Source organism: Gekko japonicus, unplaced genomic scaffold, assembly GCF_001447785.1.
Source record: "Gekko japonicus isolate JY-2015 unplaced genomic scaffold, Gekko_japonicus_V1.1 scaffold614, whole genome shotgun sequence".
NCBI lineage: Eukaryota > Metazoa > Chordata > Lepidosauria > Squamata > Gekkonidae > Gekko > Gekko japonicus.
In genome coordinates, this window is record NW_015161421.1 from 424,448 (window position 1) to 441,372 (window position 16,925).

The 16,925-nt window shown below is 44.8% G+C and overlaps 1 protein-coding gene across 1 annotated transcript in view; it reads right to left on the bottom strand.

The window, feature by feature from the left end:
* The window catches only part of DCC (DCC netrin 1 receptor), a 591,220-nt gene that overhangs the window by 96,479 nt on the left and 477,816 nt on the right, over positions 1 to 16,925 (bottom strand). Inside the window, exon 18 of the mRNA XM_015428299.1 lies at positions 2,085 to 2,150. Coding sequence (XP_015283785.1) covers positions 2,085 to 2,150 — 66 coding nt within the window. The remainder of the gene's footprint in view (positions 1 to 2,084; positions 2,151 to 16,925) is intronic.

The following is a 16,925-nucleotide window of genomic DNA, read 5'->3' on the forward strand; positions in this document are numbered from 1 at the left end:
GAGGATGGCGCTGTGAGCAGATATTGATGTGAAGATCTAAGAAGCTGTACATGTGCATGGCGGGAAAGGCAATCCAAATGTGTGGAATGCAGATCTTGAAGGGGTTTAAAGGTGGTTGACCACTGCCACAGGAAGTGGTGGGTGCTACAAGCATGGACGGCTTCAAAAGGGAATTAGATAAGCATATGGAGCAGAGGTCCATCAGTGGCTATTAGCCACACGGTATAGATAGGGGCTCTGGGGCAAGTGATGCTCTGTCATCTTGGTGCTTGGGGGGGGGGTCAACAGTGGGAGGGCTTCTAATGTCCTGGCCCCACTGCTGGACCTCCTGATGGCACCTGGTATTTCTGGCCACTGTGTGACACAGAGTGTTGGACTGGATGGGCCTTTGGCCTGATCCAACATTGGCGTCTCTTATGTTCTTATGACCACACCTTGTATTCAACCTGGAAGCAAATCGGCATCCAGTGAAGTTGGAGGGAGTTGCTCTGCCCCCACGTGTGCTGGCAGGTTGCCCAAGAATGGCCTACATCATCCATACATTAGCCAGCATTGCCAAAGACGGGTGGCATTGGATACTTTGACAGTTGGACAGTCGTTCTGGCCTCCCCTGTCCATGGACCTTTTCCCAGTGCCCTTACTGTTCTGGATACTACTTGGGCACTGGGGTTTCTTGGGGTAACTATCCCTGCCTGACATGAGGAATGGGTTTTTGTCCTCATCTATTTCTGCCATCTATTGTTTTATGGTTTTATGGTTTTTTTTGGTAGTAACACAATGTTCCCTCTAAGCTGAGTTAGTGTGAGCTAGCTCACAGTTTTTTAGCCTCTGTCTCACACATTGTTGTCTTAGCTCAGGAAGGAGGGCTCCAGAGCAAACTAATTTATGCAGTAGCCAAATCGCTCGCTCAAAGCTTTAATGCCAGAAGCTCACAAAGTAGAACTTCTGCTCACAAGACTCCACAGCTTAGAAGAAGAAGAAGAAGAAGAACAGACACCCTGTGAGGTGGGTGGGGCTGAAAGAACTCTGACACAAACTGCTCTTTTTCAAGGACAGCTGTGCCAGAGCTTGTGACTGAGCCAAGGTCACATCAGCAGGTGCAAGTGGAGGAGTGGGGAATCAAACCCGGTTCTCCCAGATTAGAGTCCGCACACTTAACCACTACACCAAACTGGCTCTTAGAAGGAGCATTGGTTGTAAGCCACCCTGGCCCATTTTTTGGGGGTAGGGCAGGGTAATAAATAAATAAATACATGAAGTTGCTCAGGCAGATTAAGAGGTCCACTGGCTAAGATACAGTGCTATAGTTTTGCTGTCTATATAGGACCTGCACCAACTGAGAGTACACCTTAGGGCAATGAAGGAGACTCTAGGAATTTTTCCGCATGTCCTGCCTTGACCTCCCACTCATTCAACCCCGCTTTCCAGTCATTAGGGGGCCCTCCTAGGTTAAGTTGCTCAAGGGTTTGCAAACAATTGAAGCCAGCGATATCAGGTATCGATACCAGGGGATATGCGATAGGGGAGACAGAGGCAAGAAGACAGAGATCAAAGCAGAACCAATGGGTTGAAATTAAATCAGAAGAGTTTCCCGCTAAACATTAGGAAGAACTTCCTGACAGAGCGGTTCCTCGGCGGAACAGGCTTCCTCGGGTGGTGGTGGGTTCTTCTTCTTCGGAGGTTTTCAAGCGGAGGCTAGATGGCCATCTGACAGCAATGCTGATTCTGTGAACTTAGGCAGGTCGTGAGAGGGAGGGCAAGAAGGGTTGTCTCAGTGCTTAGTTCTTGTGGCCCTTTCTTACACGCCCAGGGAAATGCTGATCATCACTTTGGGCTCAGGAAGCAATTTTCTCCAGACCAGTTTGGCTGGAGGTCCTGGAGGTTTTTTGTCATCTTCTGGGTGTGGAACAGGGGCTCACAGGGTGTGTGGAGGGGGAGGGACTTGTGAATGTCCTGCATTGTGCAGGGGGTTGATGACACCGGGGGTCCCTTCCAACTCTATGATTCTATGAAAGCCCTGGTGAAACAATCACAAATAATGGGAACTCATTTGGAGGGGATCGTTTTTAGGCCACATTATTTACCATTAAGGCTGCTTCTGTCAATCAAGTTTGTGTCAACCGGCCAATAGGCTCCATCACCATGACGACCTGGGGGGGAAAGGGGAAAAAAAACAGTGTCAGAACAGAATGGAAGATATATCCTCAGCCAAGTGTGGCTCAGTGCTTCAAACAGCGATGATTTGACATTTACACCCATTAGATATTTGCGAGAGGCAGCAATTGTCCATCTGCATTGGGGGAGAATTTGACATAAAAGGACCCTTTTTCCCAGCCAAAAGGCTTTGAGCGTTTGGAATCGCTTCCTCATCCCTGGCCCTTCTCACCATCCCTTTACTATTCACCATTGCTAGTTAAAAGGGACAGCATAAAGTGAAGCTGTGGTATCAGTCAGAATATTCTCTCTTAGAAGATGACAAGTCCTAAGGAAGAGCCATCCCTGCCTTCATTTGGGTACAGTCACATCTCCATAGTTCACTGATCGCTCCACTTCTGACATGTCTCTCAAGCAAAGGTAGATTTTATTATTCCCCCAGGTGTACCTTGTCGAGTGCCTCAATATTTATGCTCCTCCTCCATTGCTTGGCACGTACATTCCATATAATGTTATAGCCCTCTATGCAAGGTCAAACCCTGTACAATAGGAATCAGAACTTGAAAGCTTCAGGGTCTAACATGGAAGGGATGGACCACCTTTTCCCACCTGAGAGGGGTGTGTGGAGAAAGTGGCACGGGTGGCAATGGGGCTTGCAGACGGTCTAGTCCAGGGTCGACAGAGACCCTCTGTCCTTCATCCACTAATCAGATGAGGCTTGCCAGTGAATCCACTTGTTGACCAACATTGCATCATTTCACAAGGGTTCTTTCGTTCCTTCTTTGTAGATTTTATAGCCAGTGGCAAACTAAAGAACATGGCATCAGTGTGATGAACTGTCGTCTGGGCCACTTCTCTGCTAACATTCTCATTGCTAAACCTCTGTACCCTGCAGTTGTGGACAGGTTTACATCGGGACCACACAGCGCAGCATCCAGACAAAAATAAAAGAGCATGAAAAATCAGCAGTGGCTGAACATAGCCTAACTCAAACAGGACACAGTATCTTATTCCAAGACACTGGACAACACATCCAATTACCATGTCAGATTACACAGAGAAGCCATTGAAATTCATAAACATAAACACAACTTCAACAGGAAAGAAGAGAGTTTAAAAATAAATATGGCATGGTTTCCTGTCCTAAAAAACACAAAATGCTCTACATCTTACAATACCACTACAGATAAGTTGTCAAAGATTTTCACAGCTGGAGCTCATTAGTTGTTGTAGATTTTCCGGGCTGTATGGCTGTGGTCTTAGCATTGTAGGACCTGATGTTTTGCCAGCAGCTGTGACTGGCATTCTCAGAGGTATAACACAGAAAGATGGAGTACTCTCTGTGCCGAGGTGAGAAGAAAAATGGCAGGCAGGTAATTTATGTCTAGTCAGGAAGGTGGGGTAGGACTGAGTCATTGTCTTGTAGGAGTTCCCCATGCTGTGACATGCTAATAGAGGAGCATTTGTAAGGAGGTTCTTTTTCAACAGCCAATCCATGTGCAAATGAACCTCCTCAGGAAAGCTCCTCCATTAGCATGTCACAGCCTGGGGATCTCCAACTCAGCCCTACCCTACCTTCCTGATATAAATTACCTGCCTACCATTTTTCTTCTCACCTTGACACAGAGAGTACTCCATCTTTCTGTGTTATATCTCTGAGGATGCTAGTCACAGCTGCTGGAAAAACATCAGGTCCTACAATGCCAACACCATGGCCATACAGTCTGGAAAATCTACAACTAATGAACTCCGGCCATGAAAGCCTTTGACAACATACACAAAAGTCTGGCCCAGGCAGGCAGCACTCCAAGACCTTCTTGTTCTGTGTCTGCCTCCTGGACACTTTCTTATTTCTGACTCTGTTTTAAAATATTATTTCAAAGCTTCTTTTCTGTGCTTTTAGGTTTTTGCTTGGGGATGTGGGGGGGGAGCCTTTTTCTTTCTTTCTGTTCCTTTCAAAGTAGTTTATCTTGTTTTATTTTTTACTTTTGCTATTTTTAAAACATAAAACCATTAGAGAAGCCATGTCAGATCAGGTGAATGGCCCATCCGGTCATTCATTCTGTGTCACCCAAGTGCCATCAGGAGGTCCACCAGTGGGGCCAGAACTCCAGAAACCCACCCACTGTTGCCCCCTTAAACACCAAAAATACAGAGCATCACTGGCTCAGGGTTAGGTTTATTTATTTATTTGATTTATATACCACCCTCCCTGAGCTGGCTCAGGGCAGTGTACAACAATTTAAAACATTCAATTAAAATAATGTTAAAATAATGATTTGCACATAATAATATCATATCAAAAAATACCATGTAAACAGAGAGATCAGATGTTAAATCAGTCTGATATCTAATCAGATGTCCAGTCGGGACAAGGCCGCTGATGGATGAATGGCCGAAAAAACTGGGTGGGGAAAACCTGGTTCTCTTCTCTTGTCCTTTAAAAGTAATTTTAACTGCTTTTTCCATTTTCTCTGTTTCTGAGACTGTTTTTAATTCTAAAGGGTTTGTGCTGGGGGGAGGGAGTTGGATACTCTGGCTTGGTTCTGTTGGGCTCGCAGCAGTACCCGCTCTTTAAGTTGGATTCTCTGGTCTGAGGCAGGTTCTGCCAGGCTTGCCGCATTGGGCCAAGATTCTGCGGGGATTCTCTGCATGGGTGCGGGACCATGTGGGAACTATATTTAAGCTCCTTTGAGCAGGGTAAAACAAAAGTTGTGAGATTTCACAAGTTACTTCCTACATATTTTCACATGCTTCTTTTTTCCTTTTCATAGAACTCGGAATTTCCCCGTGGGAAATAACAGACAATCCTGGCCAGGATCCAGAGATGGTGTATACACACTCAGAGCACTTCCAATATGTCTAACGCTGCCTGATTGTTCCCTTAGTCTTATGGGTTGGCTAATTCTTCTCTTAGCCCTTATTCTCCATAAAGCCTTGCAATGTGCTGTGCTGGAGATCACCAGCATTCATTTTTTTACAATTTTCAAAAGTTTATTTAGAATATATATGAACATAGTAACAGAGATAGAGAGGAAGAAACAAGAAAAGTCATTCCAACTACATTATCTGGTTCTTGATATTTAACAAGTTGTAAGTGCGAACTATAAACTAGTATAATACAGAAAAAAGGAAACAATTAACAATTGTATACAGTCATAACATCTCGTTATACTTAGCATGAATCACCACCATTCATGAGGCTACCTATGGGAAGAAGGGACTGAAAACCCCCAGTGCACTGGATGATAAACATCCACACAGCACTTTGGATCTTAGGCATTATTTTAATGATCACTTAACCAGTGAAAAAGAGCTACTGACTTGCCCACTCATTAAATGTGTACACAAATCCAAGGTTAAATTCAGACGGGGGAAAGCTGACACTGGATAAGTATTATGTTAACAGATGAATTCCTGCTTAGTCATCATAGACTTCTCCCTGGTCCCCGTATCTTAACACATCAAGTTGAAGCGGATGTCCCAGGGTCTCCATCCTCCACTCATGGACCATAATAATAAGACCATCTCCCAAAGAAATCCCTTCTCAAAGCACAATCATAACTAGGTTCCATACGTCCAGTAAAATTATACAAAACTGCCCAACTTATTCAAACCACAGAAGTGGGAAAAGACATTCTAGACAGAGTATTAACAACATTAAACTGATGCAGAGTGATGCTTCTTCCCTACGAAGGCAAGACTGTGATAATTATGTAGATTTCTCCCCATGACTTGACAGAAAATCCATAACTCGTCAAGATGCTCCACAATCTCTCCAATAACATGCAAAAAAGAGAACCTCTAGCTATCTTCGGTCAATTCCAGTTCTAAGAATATTTTCCAAAAAGGCAGCAGCGTTACACATAAATGCTCATACCAAACTTCTCAGTCTAAGTACCTAAAATGCCAATGCTGAACTGTAGTTTCCTTCATCCACTTTTGCCTTTTCTTTAAAACTTATTTTTTTCCATTATTCTTAGAAACCACAGTGGTTACGACATTAAACGGAGTGCCAGTGAGTTGAGCTGCAACCCTAAATACATTTATATGCAAGTGAGTTTTATTATAAGTTCGGTAATTAATGAAGTGGGACTCAATTCCGAGTAATTATGCTGAGGAATGGACTGCAAATCAACCTCGACGCTAAGCCGCTTAGTGCGGGAGCCCCAGCTCTGTATCCGAGTCTCCTTCATGGCCGCAGGAAGGGCACTGCACGCATTGAACCCATCACTGGGTACTGAGCCGAACGAGTGTTCCACCTAACCCTGCCAGCTCTAGCTGATGGTTCCTATAAAAGGTCTTCCCCCCAGCATTCCTACCTGCGATCTATTCAACTGGAGATGTCAGGGACTGAACCTGAGGCCATCTGCAGGCAACACACTTGCTTTATCACTAAGATAAAGGCCTTCCCTTCCTCTGACATGATGAACATCAGTCTCCTCTGGAGGCGATAGGCCCAAGGCTGTGATCATACACACAATCAGACCCAACATAGGTGTGAATGCCGGGCGGATTTAAAGGGTGTGATCAGACAGCAACATCTGAGAAGAGCCCCACAGCCGTTGGCAACCTGTTCTGCTCCGCTGCAGAAGTGGAGTTAAAAGACACCGGGGGGAAATATGGTAGTAAATGGGCCATGGATGGACCTTCCCATGTCTGATCACTCCAGCGCTCTCTCATGGCATCGGGATGGTCTGATGGAGAAGAAGTTCTAATGAAGATTTTTGAGGGCAAATGGCTGTATTACAAAGAATGTCAGAATGGAAGAACAGTTACCAAGCTTTAATATTGTTCTTAGTGGCCTGAACACCACAGACTTGCCTCAGCAGGCCCAGGGATTAGTAAGAAGAGGTTTTGTGGAGCACACTCTCTGTAAAGACATGGAATGCTCCAAATAGTTCTCACTTTCCACAGCACTTTTGGTATTACTCACAAGCAGTGTTCCCTCTAAGCTGAGTTAGCGTGAGCTAGCTCACAATTTTTTAGCCTCCAGCTCACACATTTTTGTCTTGGCTCAGGAAGGATGGCTCCAGAGCAAACTAATTTATGCAGTAGCCCAAACTGCTTGCTCACAACTTTAATGCCAGTAGCTCACAAAGTAGAATTTTTGCTCACAAGACTACACAGCTTAGAGAGAGCATTGCTCACAAGTGTTCCGAATGTGAACAATTAAGGTGAAGGTGTAGAGGGGAACCACAAGAAACATTATTGGGATGCCCCATATGGAGAATTAAACGTAAAGGTTTCCCTTGCTCGAAAGCTAGTCAAATCCGACTCTAGGGAGCGGTCCTCATCTCCGTTTCCAAGCCGAAGAGCCAGAGCTGTCTGAAGACGTTTCTGTGGTCATGTGGCCGGCATGACTAAATGCCAAGCTGAACAGAATGCTGTTACCTTCCCACCAAAGTGATATCTATTTATCTACTTGCAGTTTCTTGCTATCAAACTGCTAGGTTGGCAGGAGCTGGGGCCAGAGATGGGAGCTCACTCCATCACACGGCACTAGGGTCTCAAACTGCTGAACTACTGACCTTCCAGTCTGCAGCTCAGCATCTTAACCTCTGAGCCACTGCAGCCCCTATATGGAACATAAGAACATAAGAGAAGCCAATGTTGGATCAGGTCAAAGGCCCATCCAGTCCAACACTCTGACACGCAGTGGCCAAAAATACCAGGTGCCATCAGGAGGTCCAGCAGTGGGGCCAGGACACTAGAAGCCCTCCCACTGTTGCCCCTCCCCAGGCACCAAGAAGACAGAGCATCACTTGCCCCAGACTGAGAGTTCCTATCTATACCTTGTGGCTAATAGTCACTGATGGACTTATGCTCCATATGCTTATCTAATTCCCCCTTGAAGCCGTCCATGCTTGTAGGGGGCTTAAATAACATGAAAAATGTAAAATGTAACAACACATGGCACCATGGGCCTGCAGGTGAAAGATTTGCCAATGTTTGGTAGACCATGTTGTATGTACCTACCATCAAGTCACAACCAACTTACACAAACCTCAACAAGGGTCTTTTAAAATAAGTGAGAAGCAGAGGTAGTTTGCCATTGCCTTCCTCTGCAGAGTTGTCCTTGGACTATTCCATACCATTCCATGCCCCTTAGTTGACAGTACACACCACAAAACTAGTTTAGGAAACGAGTTGTAACAACCTGTGCCTCCTTAAGGAGATCTGGCATATGCTTTGAGAATTACAGTGTTAACTTGAAGAGTCGTTACATTTCATAGATGGGGTCGCCTGCACCTCAGGTATATCTGAAAATTATTCTTTGGTGCCGCTTTGCCTAACAACGTCTGTGAAGTGCTTGGGCATGAAAGGCACAATTAGGAATGTAAGGTCATTATCATCACGGGAGCTTTCAGCCTAATCAACTTCTCAATCAAGATAATTGCACAGCCACTGGCATTTGATCCCCCCCCCAAAAAAAGGAGCAAAGTTACACAATGTTGAGTCGTAATCATTAGAAATGGATAGCAAATCGGCCAGTTCATAGCCGCAAGCCAGATGTGATTTTTTTGTTGTTGTTTCTCACACGGATTGAAACTATATTCCAAGTAGAAGTTACGCCACTTGCAAAGCTTTCAAATGTATTTACTCCCTGAATTTGGAACAAAAGATAAAGTTTTTGAAAGCTATGCATACTTGGAATCTCCGGAAGCCACACAAATGCAAAAGCAACACGGAATCTGGTGAAACAACATAGAGGCACTGGTCTATTTTGGCACAATTCCACCTTAGCTTGTTCTGAACTTTGTGATGACAGAACCCAGTTGCAACCTTAAGGACTAATAGCTTCTGATACAACAGAGAAATGAGATTTAAAAAAAAATATCTGCAGAGCTAACCCCTGCATACAATTTTACTTTTAAAAATTAGCCCATGGTACATTTATTTTAAGAAGGCATTCTACAATGCTTGTTTTACCAATCATAGCCACAAATAACACCCACCAAGGGAAGACCATCCATAATTCACAACAATATATGCTCAAAACCAGGGCTATTTTTGGGCAGGAACGCACAGGAACGGAGTTCCGGCTGGCTTCTGAGTTGGCCACACCCAGCAGGAACTCATTAGCATAATAGGCCACACCCAACAACAGAAACTCATTAGGATTGGCTACAGTAGGCATGTGTGGCCTAACATGCAAAGGAGTCCCTGCTACAAAAAAAGGCCCTGGGTTTTGACAACAAACAAGGTAAACAGAATAAGAAGCAAAGTTGGGTGTGGCTGGATGACCACACTTCTGGCAACAGGGGGCTGCGACCTAATATTCTAATGAGCTGTGGTGTCAGGGTGTGGCCTATTATACTAATGAGTTCCTGCTGGGCTTTTTCTACAAAAAAAGCCCTGCTCAAAACTGTATATTACATTCATTGAAGTACAAAGATGTGTTAGTGGTCATAACCCAATAGAATGTATAGGTACATATCCAGCAGATTGCTCATATATAAATATATTTTACAAAAAGAACATGTTAAAAACCAACAGTTGGCGCCTCTGTAATTCCATACATAAATAGTGTCCATAAACACCCAAACAGAAAGTAATTGCAGCAAAAGATGCCCACTGTGGAAAGAATAACAGCCGTATGTCTGTTATTTTTAATATTAGGAAGGCATTCTACAACATGGAATGTTTATTTTTCCAATCATGCAGGCACTTATCACTTGCCTTTATTTGAATAATTCAATTGGAAAACTCATAGATTTATGACTACACAATGGATTTTTTAATAACCCAATGAGGGCACTATTTGAGGTTCTGATAGAATGCTCATCACAAAGTGGAAAAATATAAGGTATGTTTTGGGTGTGCAAAACTTTTCTGCCCCTTGAAGAGCAGAGTGGATTTTAAAACATATAGAAGTCAGCTGTTCGACATTGGATTTCTGTGTGATTTGGAGAGATTGCACTTCAGGTTGCCAATGATAATTATGACGCTATGGCAAGTTTCAGATGGATAGGCCAAATTGACTTGCATTTTCAGTTAACAGAACTTTCAGACATTGTGAGCGTTCGTTAATCCATATGCCTTAGTGCTACAGCCACTCCTCCCTCTGTACCAATTCTTAAAATAGAAAACCTCCTTAAAAAGTAAATGATTCCAATTTTCTGCATGAAATCAAAAGGTCTAACTTTTTGATTAGTAGCAATTAGACTGATAACAGAGGTAGAAATTAAATAATCCTTGACAAGCCTAGTACATGACATTTTAAAAAAAATTAATCCCACCGATATCTCATATTGGATTTATGATAATGTAATTTCATTACTAAGCTTTGACTTCGCTTAGATAAGTGGGAGAAAAACCCATCTGGGTAAATGTTCTCTATTTTGAACTGAGTTATGGGGACTGAAACATTAGCTAGACTATGATCACAGAGAAGAGTCATTTTTAAATGAATTGCAGAGGAAGTTTTTTTTTAAAAATCCAGTTCTCTGATACTCATAACTCTTCCATCAACACATCTGCATTTGACCCTTCGTGGTGTATGAGGAAGATTATGTTGTACTTCTCCTTTGGAAAGACAAAACCTTATCTAAAACCAATGTTCTCTTCAGCACAAACTATCTTTGCCAGGGGTGTCAAACATGCAGCCCAGGGGCCGAATCAGGCCCATGGAGGGATTCTATCAGGCCCGCAGTGGAACTGACTGTCTCCTGCTTCTTCTTCCAGTGCTGCTGCTACTGCATCATTGTAGGTTTGCAGCTTACAGATAAACACCTGAACAGCATACTCGAGATTGTAACAGCGCAGACATTTTGATGCAATAATTCAGAGGAAGAGGTGTCAATTATCAGACACTGTTAAATAAACAAAATATTTCAAGAGTGCTGTTTTAAGCATGCTTTTATTTTAAGGGAGAAAAAAGAGGCCCTTTGTGTTTGTGTCCTTTATAAAGTTTATCTCCGCTACCTGGCATTACATTTTATGACACACATGGGCCGGCCCAGCAAGGTCTCATTTATGTCAGATCCGGCCCTCGTAACAAATGAGTTCGACATCCCTGATCTATGCCTTGTTCTGCTTCATTCTCCCATTGTGTCTGTGTTAAGTGCCATCGAGGAGCTGCAGTGGCTCAGGTGGTTAAGATGCTGAACTGCAGGCTGTGGAAGGTCAGTAGTTCAGCAGTTCGAGACCCAGGTGCCGCATGACGGAGTGAGCTCCCTCTCTAGTTCCAGCTCCTGCCAACCTAGCAGTTTGAAAGCAAGAAATTGCAAGTAGATAAATAGGTACCACTTCGGTGGGAAGGGAACAGCGTTCCGTGCGCCTTGGTGTTTAGTCATGCCGGCCACATGACCACGGAAACGTCTTCGGACAGTGCTGGCTCTTCGGCTTTGAAACGGAGATGAGCACCGCAACCCTAGAGTTGGATTCGACTGTCTTTCGAGCAAGGTAGCCTTTACCTTTTTACCTTTTTTAAGTGCCATCAACTTGCTTCCAACTTATGGTGACTCTATGGATGGATGGATTACCTGTAAAACATCCTATTGTTATCAGCCTGATTTGGGTCTTGCAAACTGAGGGCTGTGGCTTCTTTGACTGAGTCAATCCATCTCATGTTGGCTCTTCCTCTTTTCCAGCTGCCTTCAGCTTTTCCTAGCATCATCATCTTTTCCCAGTGACTCTTGTCTTCTTAGAATGTGACCAAAGTACGATAGCCTCAGTTTAGCCCTTTTAGCTTTTAGGGAGAGTTGAGGCTTGATTTGATCTAGAACCCACTGACTTGTGTTGTTGGTGGTCCAAGGTATCTGTAAAACTCTCCTCCAACACCACAGTTCAAATGAATCAACTTTCTTCCTGTCAGCTTTCTTCATTGTCCAGCTTTCACACCCATATATAGTGATTCTCCCATTAATCATATATATATCTATATAAATTATCTATGGACAAATGATCAAGGCGGCCATTTTCTTTTCCAGCAATGTAGAAAATGCTTCCTTCGGGTGTGCTGCTATGCCACTTTAGGAAATGGGTATATAAAGGAAGCACATGAGTAGGATTAATGACATGATTCCTTCTTACAAAAATAGGAGTGACAGTGTGGTATAGCGGTTAGCATGTTAGAGTCTGGGAGATCCAAGTTCAATTCCTTGTTTGTCATGAACTTCACTGAGTGACCTTCAACCAGTCACATACTCTCAGCCTAACCTTCCTCAGAGAGCCGGTTTGGTGTAGTGGTTAAGTGCGTGAACTCTAATCTGGGAGAACCGGGTTTGACTCCCCACTCCTCCACTTGCACCTGGCTGGATGACCTTGGGCAAGCCGTAGTTCTGGCACAGCTGTCCTTGAAAAAGAGCAGTTTCTGTCAAGAGCTCTCTCAGCCCCACCTACCTCACAGGGTGTCTGTTGTGGGGAAGGGAAGGGAAAGGCATTTGTAAGCCACTCTGAGACTCCTTTGAGTAGTGAAGGGTGGGGTATAAATCCAACCTCTTCTTCTTTTTCTTCTTCTCACAGGGTTGTTGTGAGGATAAAATTGAAGAAGGGGAAGCACACGTAGTACCTGATGCTCCTTGGAGGACAATGTGCTAGACAGATATGTGACGGAGTCCTAGTCACATATTTTATGTATTTCTTCATCACAGTATGTCAGCTGATGTTGGGAAAGGATCTTGCTTCCTGGATTAGGTCATCTGATTCATAAAGAAAAGTGATGTGGGCACTGCACTTCCCAGCGTTGCTTAAAACAAATGAGAGAGGAACAAACACGAATCTGGGAATGGTGGCAGAGGGAGCTGCCTGGGCCAAAGCAAAGTGGAAAAGCAACTCATAAACATCGGCCTCTCTGGGACTATTTACTTCTTTCAAAGCTGTGCAGAATCCAGGTCAGATCCAGTGTTTTTATTTTATTGTTTATTTAATTTTGTGTATTTTTATTCCACCCTTCCTTCAAGGAGCTCAGGAAGGTGTACATTTTATCCTCACAACAACCTCCTTCCCTCCCCCCCTCCATTTGATCCTCACAACAATCTCTTCCCCTCCCCCTCCTCCACTATATCCTCACAACAAACTCCTCCCCTCCTCCATTTTTTATTCGCAAACAACCTCTCCCCTTCCCATCCTCCATTTGAACCTCACAACAGCCTCCTCCCCCTCCTCCATTTTCTCCTCACAACTAACTTCTCCCCTCCCCCTCCTCCATTTTCTCCTCACAACCAACTTCCCCCTCCCCCTCCTCCATTTTCTCCTCACAACCAACTTCTCCCCTCCCCTCCTCCATTTTCTCCTCACAACCAACTTCTCTCCTCCCCCTTCTTCATGTGATCCTCACAACAACCTGCTCCCCCTCCATTTCCCCCTGACAACCTCCTCCCCCTCCTCCATTTTCTCTTCACACCTCTCTTCATTTGATCTGCATAACAACCTCCTCCCCACTCTCTCCTTTTCTCCTCACAACAACTGCACAAAATCTCCCCACAGTTCTTAGTTCTATAAATGCTACTCTTCTGGCTGCTTCATAAAAATAATAAACAAACATATCATGTATTTTTAGGGGAACGGATATAGCAAATATATCTCAGATCCAAAAAAAAATCCCTTTCTGATTCTCACACTTATTGTAGATATCAGCATCTGGTGTTTTTATTTACAGGCTTGGAAACTCTCTTCACTGCACCATTATATTTTCTGCCCATTTTGCGGTGTTCTTATCTCCACACCAAAAGCCTACGGCTAAAAGAAGTATCAGGATAAGTTTTTTTTAAAAAAAATAACGCCAACAAGATAGCCCTCTGTCAGCACAGCATGGAGCGAGGCTGCCTGAATGCAGGCATTAGGCAAGAGATGTAACTTGCTGCTGTTCCCTTACCAGTTAGGAGGAAGCGCCGCAGCAAGCAAGACCAGACAGTTTATGATTTTTTCCAGCCAAAACAATATCGAGCAGAGACACTTTATGCTTCAAATAGCCAAGCAACAACATGCCTGCTGCAAACCAAATGCAGCACAGGTTGAATTACATTTTGTGTGTGTGCCCGTGCAAAATAAGAATAATAAAAATAACAAAACCCCAAGCCTGGCTTCAAATGCCTGACCAATCCTATTCCCCACCCCCCCAAGCTGAAACAATTAGCGCTCTGTTTATTCATGAGATTAAAACCAGCGAGGTGCAAACTGGCAGGTGTCCTGTCAGATGTAATATAGTAATTCCTCATTCTGGGATGAAACAGCACTTTGAACTCAACGGGGGACGTTCAAAGATTCTGTGGCTCCATGACGGGACGCAAGAAAAGAGGGAGAATGAAGCATGTCCTCTGCAGTGGGAGACATATGGGGTTTCCAAATAGAAGCATCTTTCGACTATGCTACTAAGCAGGGGTCGTTTCATAGAAAAAGAGCTAGGGGAACTCATTAGCATAACTCATTAGCATATGCCACACCCCCTGACATCACCGGAAGTGTGTCATAAGGCCACACACCCTGACATCACCGGAAGTGTGTCATAAGGCCACACACCCCGCCCCCAGCGGTCCCATGAGGGGCCCGGCGGTGGACCTGCAAGGCCGGCGGGAGTGAAAGGAAGCCCCGCAAAGGCCCTCCCTGGCCCCAGGCAGGCAGGGGTGGGGAGAGGCAGGGAGGAAGCAACTTACCCTCCCTCTTCTCCTGCCTCCTCCTGGCTGAATTAGGGCCGGAAGCGGGGCGGCCGGAAGCAGGGGGCGGGGCGTCGTCATGTGCCCCGCCCCCATACCTCACCCGGGGGAACTGCAATCCCCCGCGATCCCCCCCGAAATGACCTCTGCTACTAAGATTGCATAGCACCTAGAAGGACAAATCGGTGGGTTCTAGATCCATTCCAGCCTGAACTCTCCCTAGAAGCTAAAATGACTAAACTGAGGCTATCTACTTTGGTCACATTATGAGGACACAAGTCACTGGGAAAAACAATCAGGCTGGGAAAAGTTGAAGGTAGCAGGAAAAGTGGAAGACCCAGCATGAGATGGATTGACTCCGTCAAGGAAGCCACAAAGGCCCTCAGTTTGCAAGACCTCAGCGAGGTCGCCATAAGTCAGAAACCACTTGATGGCACTTAACACACACACACAAGAGACTGAAGTTGTGACTGGGGAACAATTGGTTCAGACCATATCAAATGACACCCCAGTGTAATGGTTAGAGGTTCCCCCACTTAAACTGGGGTTTTGGAACCCCTGAGGATCCACAAGGATTTCCAGAGCTCTGCGAGTCCTCTGTAAGGAAGAAGGCAAGTGTTACCTATTTGAAAACAGAACTCTCTGAGCTTTGTAAGAATGGGGGGAATAAGACATTTTCTGATTCCAGAGCGCAGAATTCGCTTCTCTTTCTTTTGAGAAAGGTGGGAGGTCATAGAGCCAGCACCACCTGCAGTGACCTGACTGATCTCCTAATATTAGCTCGGTAACACTTAGTTTGGTTGCCATGCCACTCAACCAATTGCAGAAGAAGAAGAGGAGGAGGAGGAGATTGGATTTATACCCCACCCTTCACTTGGAGTCTCAGAGTGGCTTACAAACTACTTCCCCTTCCCCTCGCCACAACAGACACCCTGTGAGGTGGGTGGGGCTGAGAGAGTTCTTTCGAGAACTGCCCTTTCAAGGACAGCTCTTGTCAGAACTATGGCTTGCCCAAGGTCATCCAGCAGCTTCAAGTGGAGGAGTGGGGAATCAAACCCAGGTCTCCCAGATTAGAGTCCGCGCACTTAACCACTACACCGAATGCTAATTGGTTACAGGGAGGTACAGTCCAAATGGAGTCATGCTAGTTATCTCTCCTTATATATATTTGTCATTTGGGGTGGCAAGATTCGATGCACGGCAAAACCAATAGGCTCCATGAAGTGCCACTCAAAAATGGGTCCCTGGCCACTGGCTGTGTTCACTTCCTCCCATCTACAGACACGCCACGCAACCTCTCGGCCTCAGTGTCCTGGGAGTTGGGTAAGAGAATAATAAGGTACTCTGTGTAAGGCCTTCCCTAGATCTTATGATTGTTTTAGTTGTGAGCCACCTAGAGCAGTTTCTGGAGTAAGAGCATACAAATTCTCTAGATAGATTAGAATAAATAGTGGCTGCCTAAATTTCAAATTCATGTGAATCAGGAAAACTGTCTAGCTGAAAATGACTGAGTAACTCTAGGGTTGCCAGGCAGAGCCTAGAGATCGCCTGCAGTTACAACTGATCTCCAGATGGCAAAGATCAATTCCCCTAGGGAACAAGGCTGTGGATTCTGTCACATTATACCCTGCTGAGGTCCCTCCCCTCTCCAAACCCTACCCTGACCAGGCTCCTTGCCACTCAGCTGTTTGGAAACCCCTGCTTTCTGCTCCCCAGGATAAACCATATGGGTTTGTGGGTCGGTTCGTGGTTCAGCCACGAACCATGAACTGAACTGCAAAAATCTGGTTTGTGCCCATCCCTACTGTTAATGATACAGTGTTTTGGAGGTCATTAATTCATAGGGTCACCATAAGCCAGAAGTGATTTCATGACACTTCACACACACACACACACACACACACACACACACACACACACACACACGTAACTCTTCTTCCAAAATCTGGGAACTTTCCTGAGCTTGATACTTGTGGGTAGTTCAACAGCTATACTGGCTAGAAGACTTAAAACAGCCCTTGTGAATTTTTGTACCCAACTCTCGGTGAGCAGAATGTCGGGACAATCACAGCTTTCCAAGGAGGATGTTGAAAGAAGAACAACCAAAGAACAACCAAAGCATTTTTTGACAACAAAACCTGTTTGTTATCCTGAGTACTGTGAGGGCTGGAA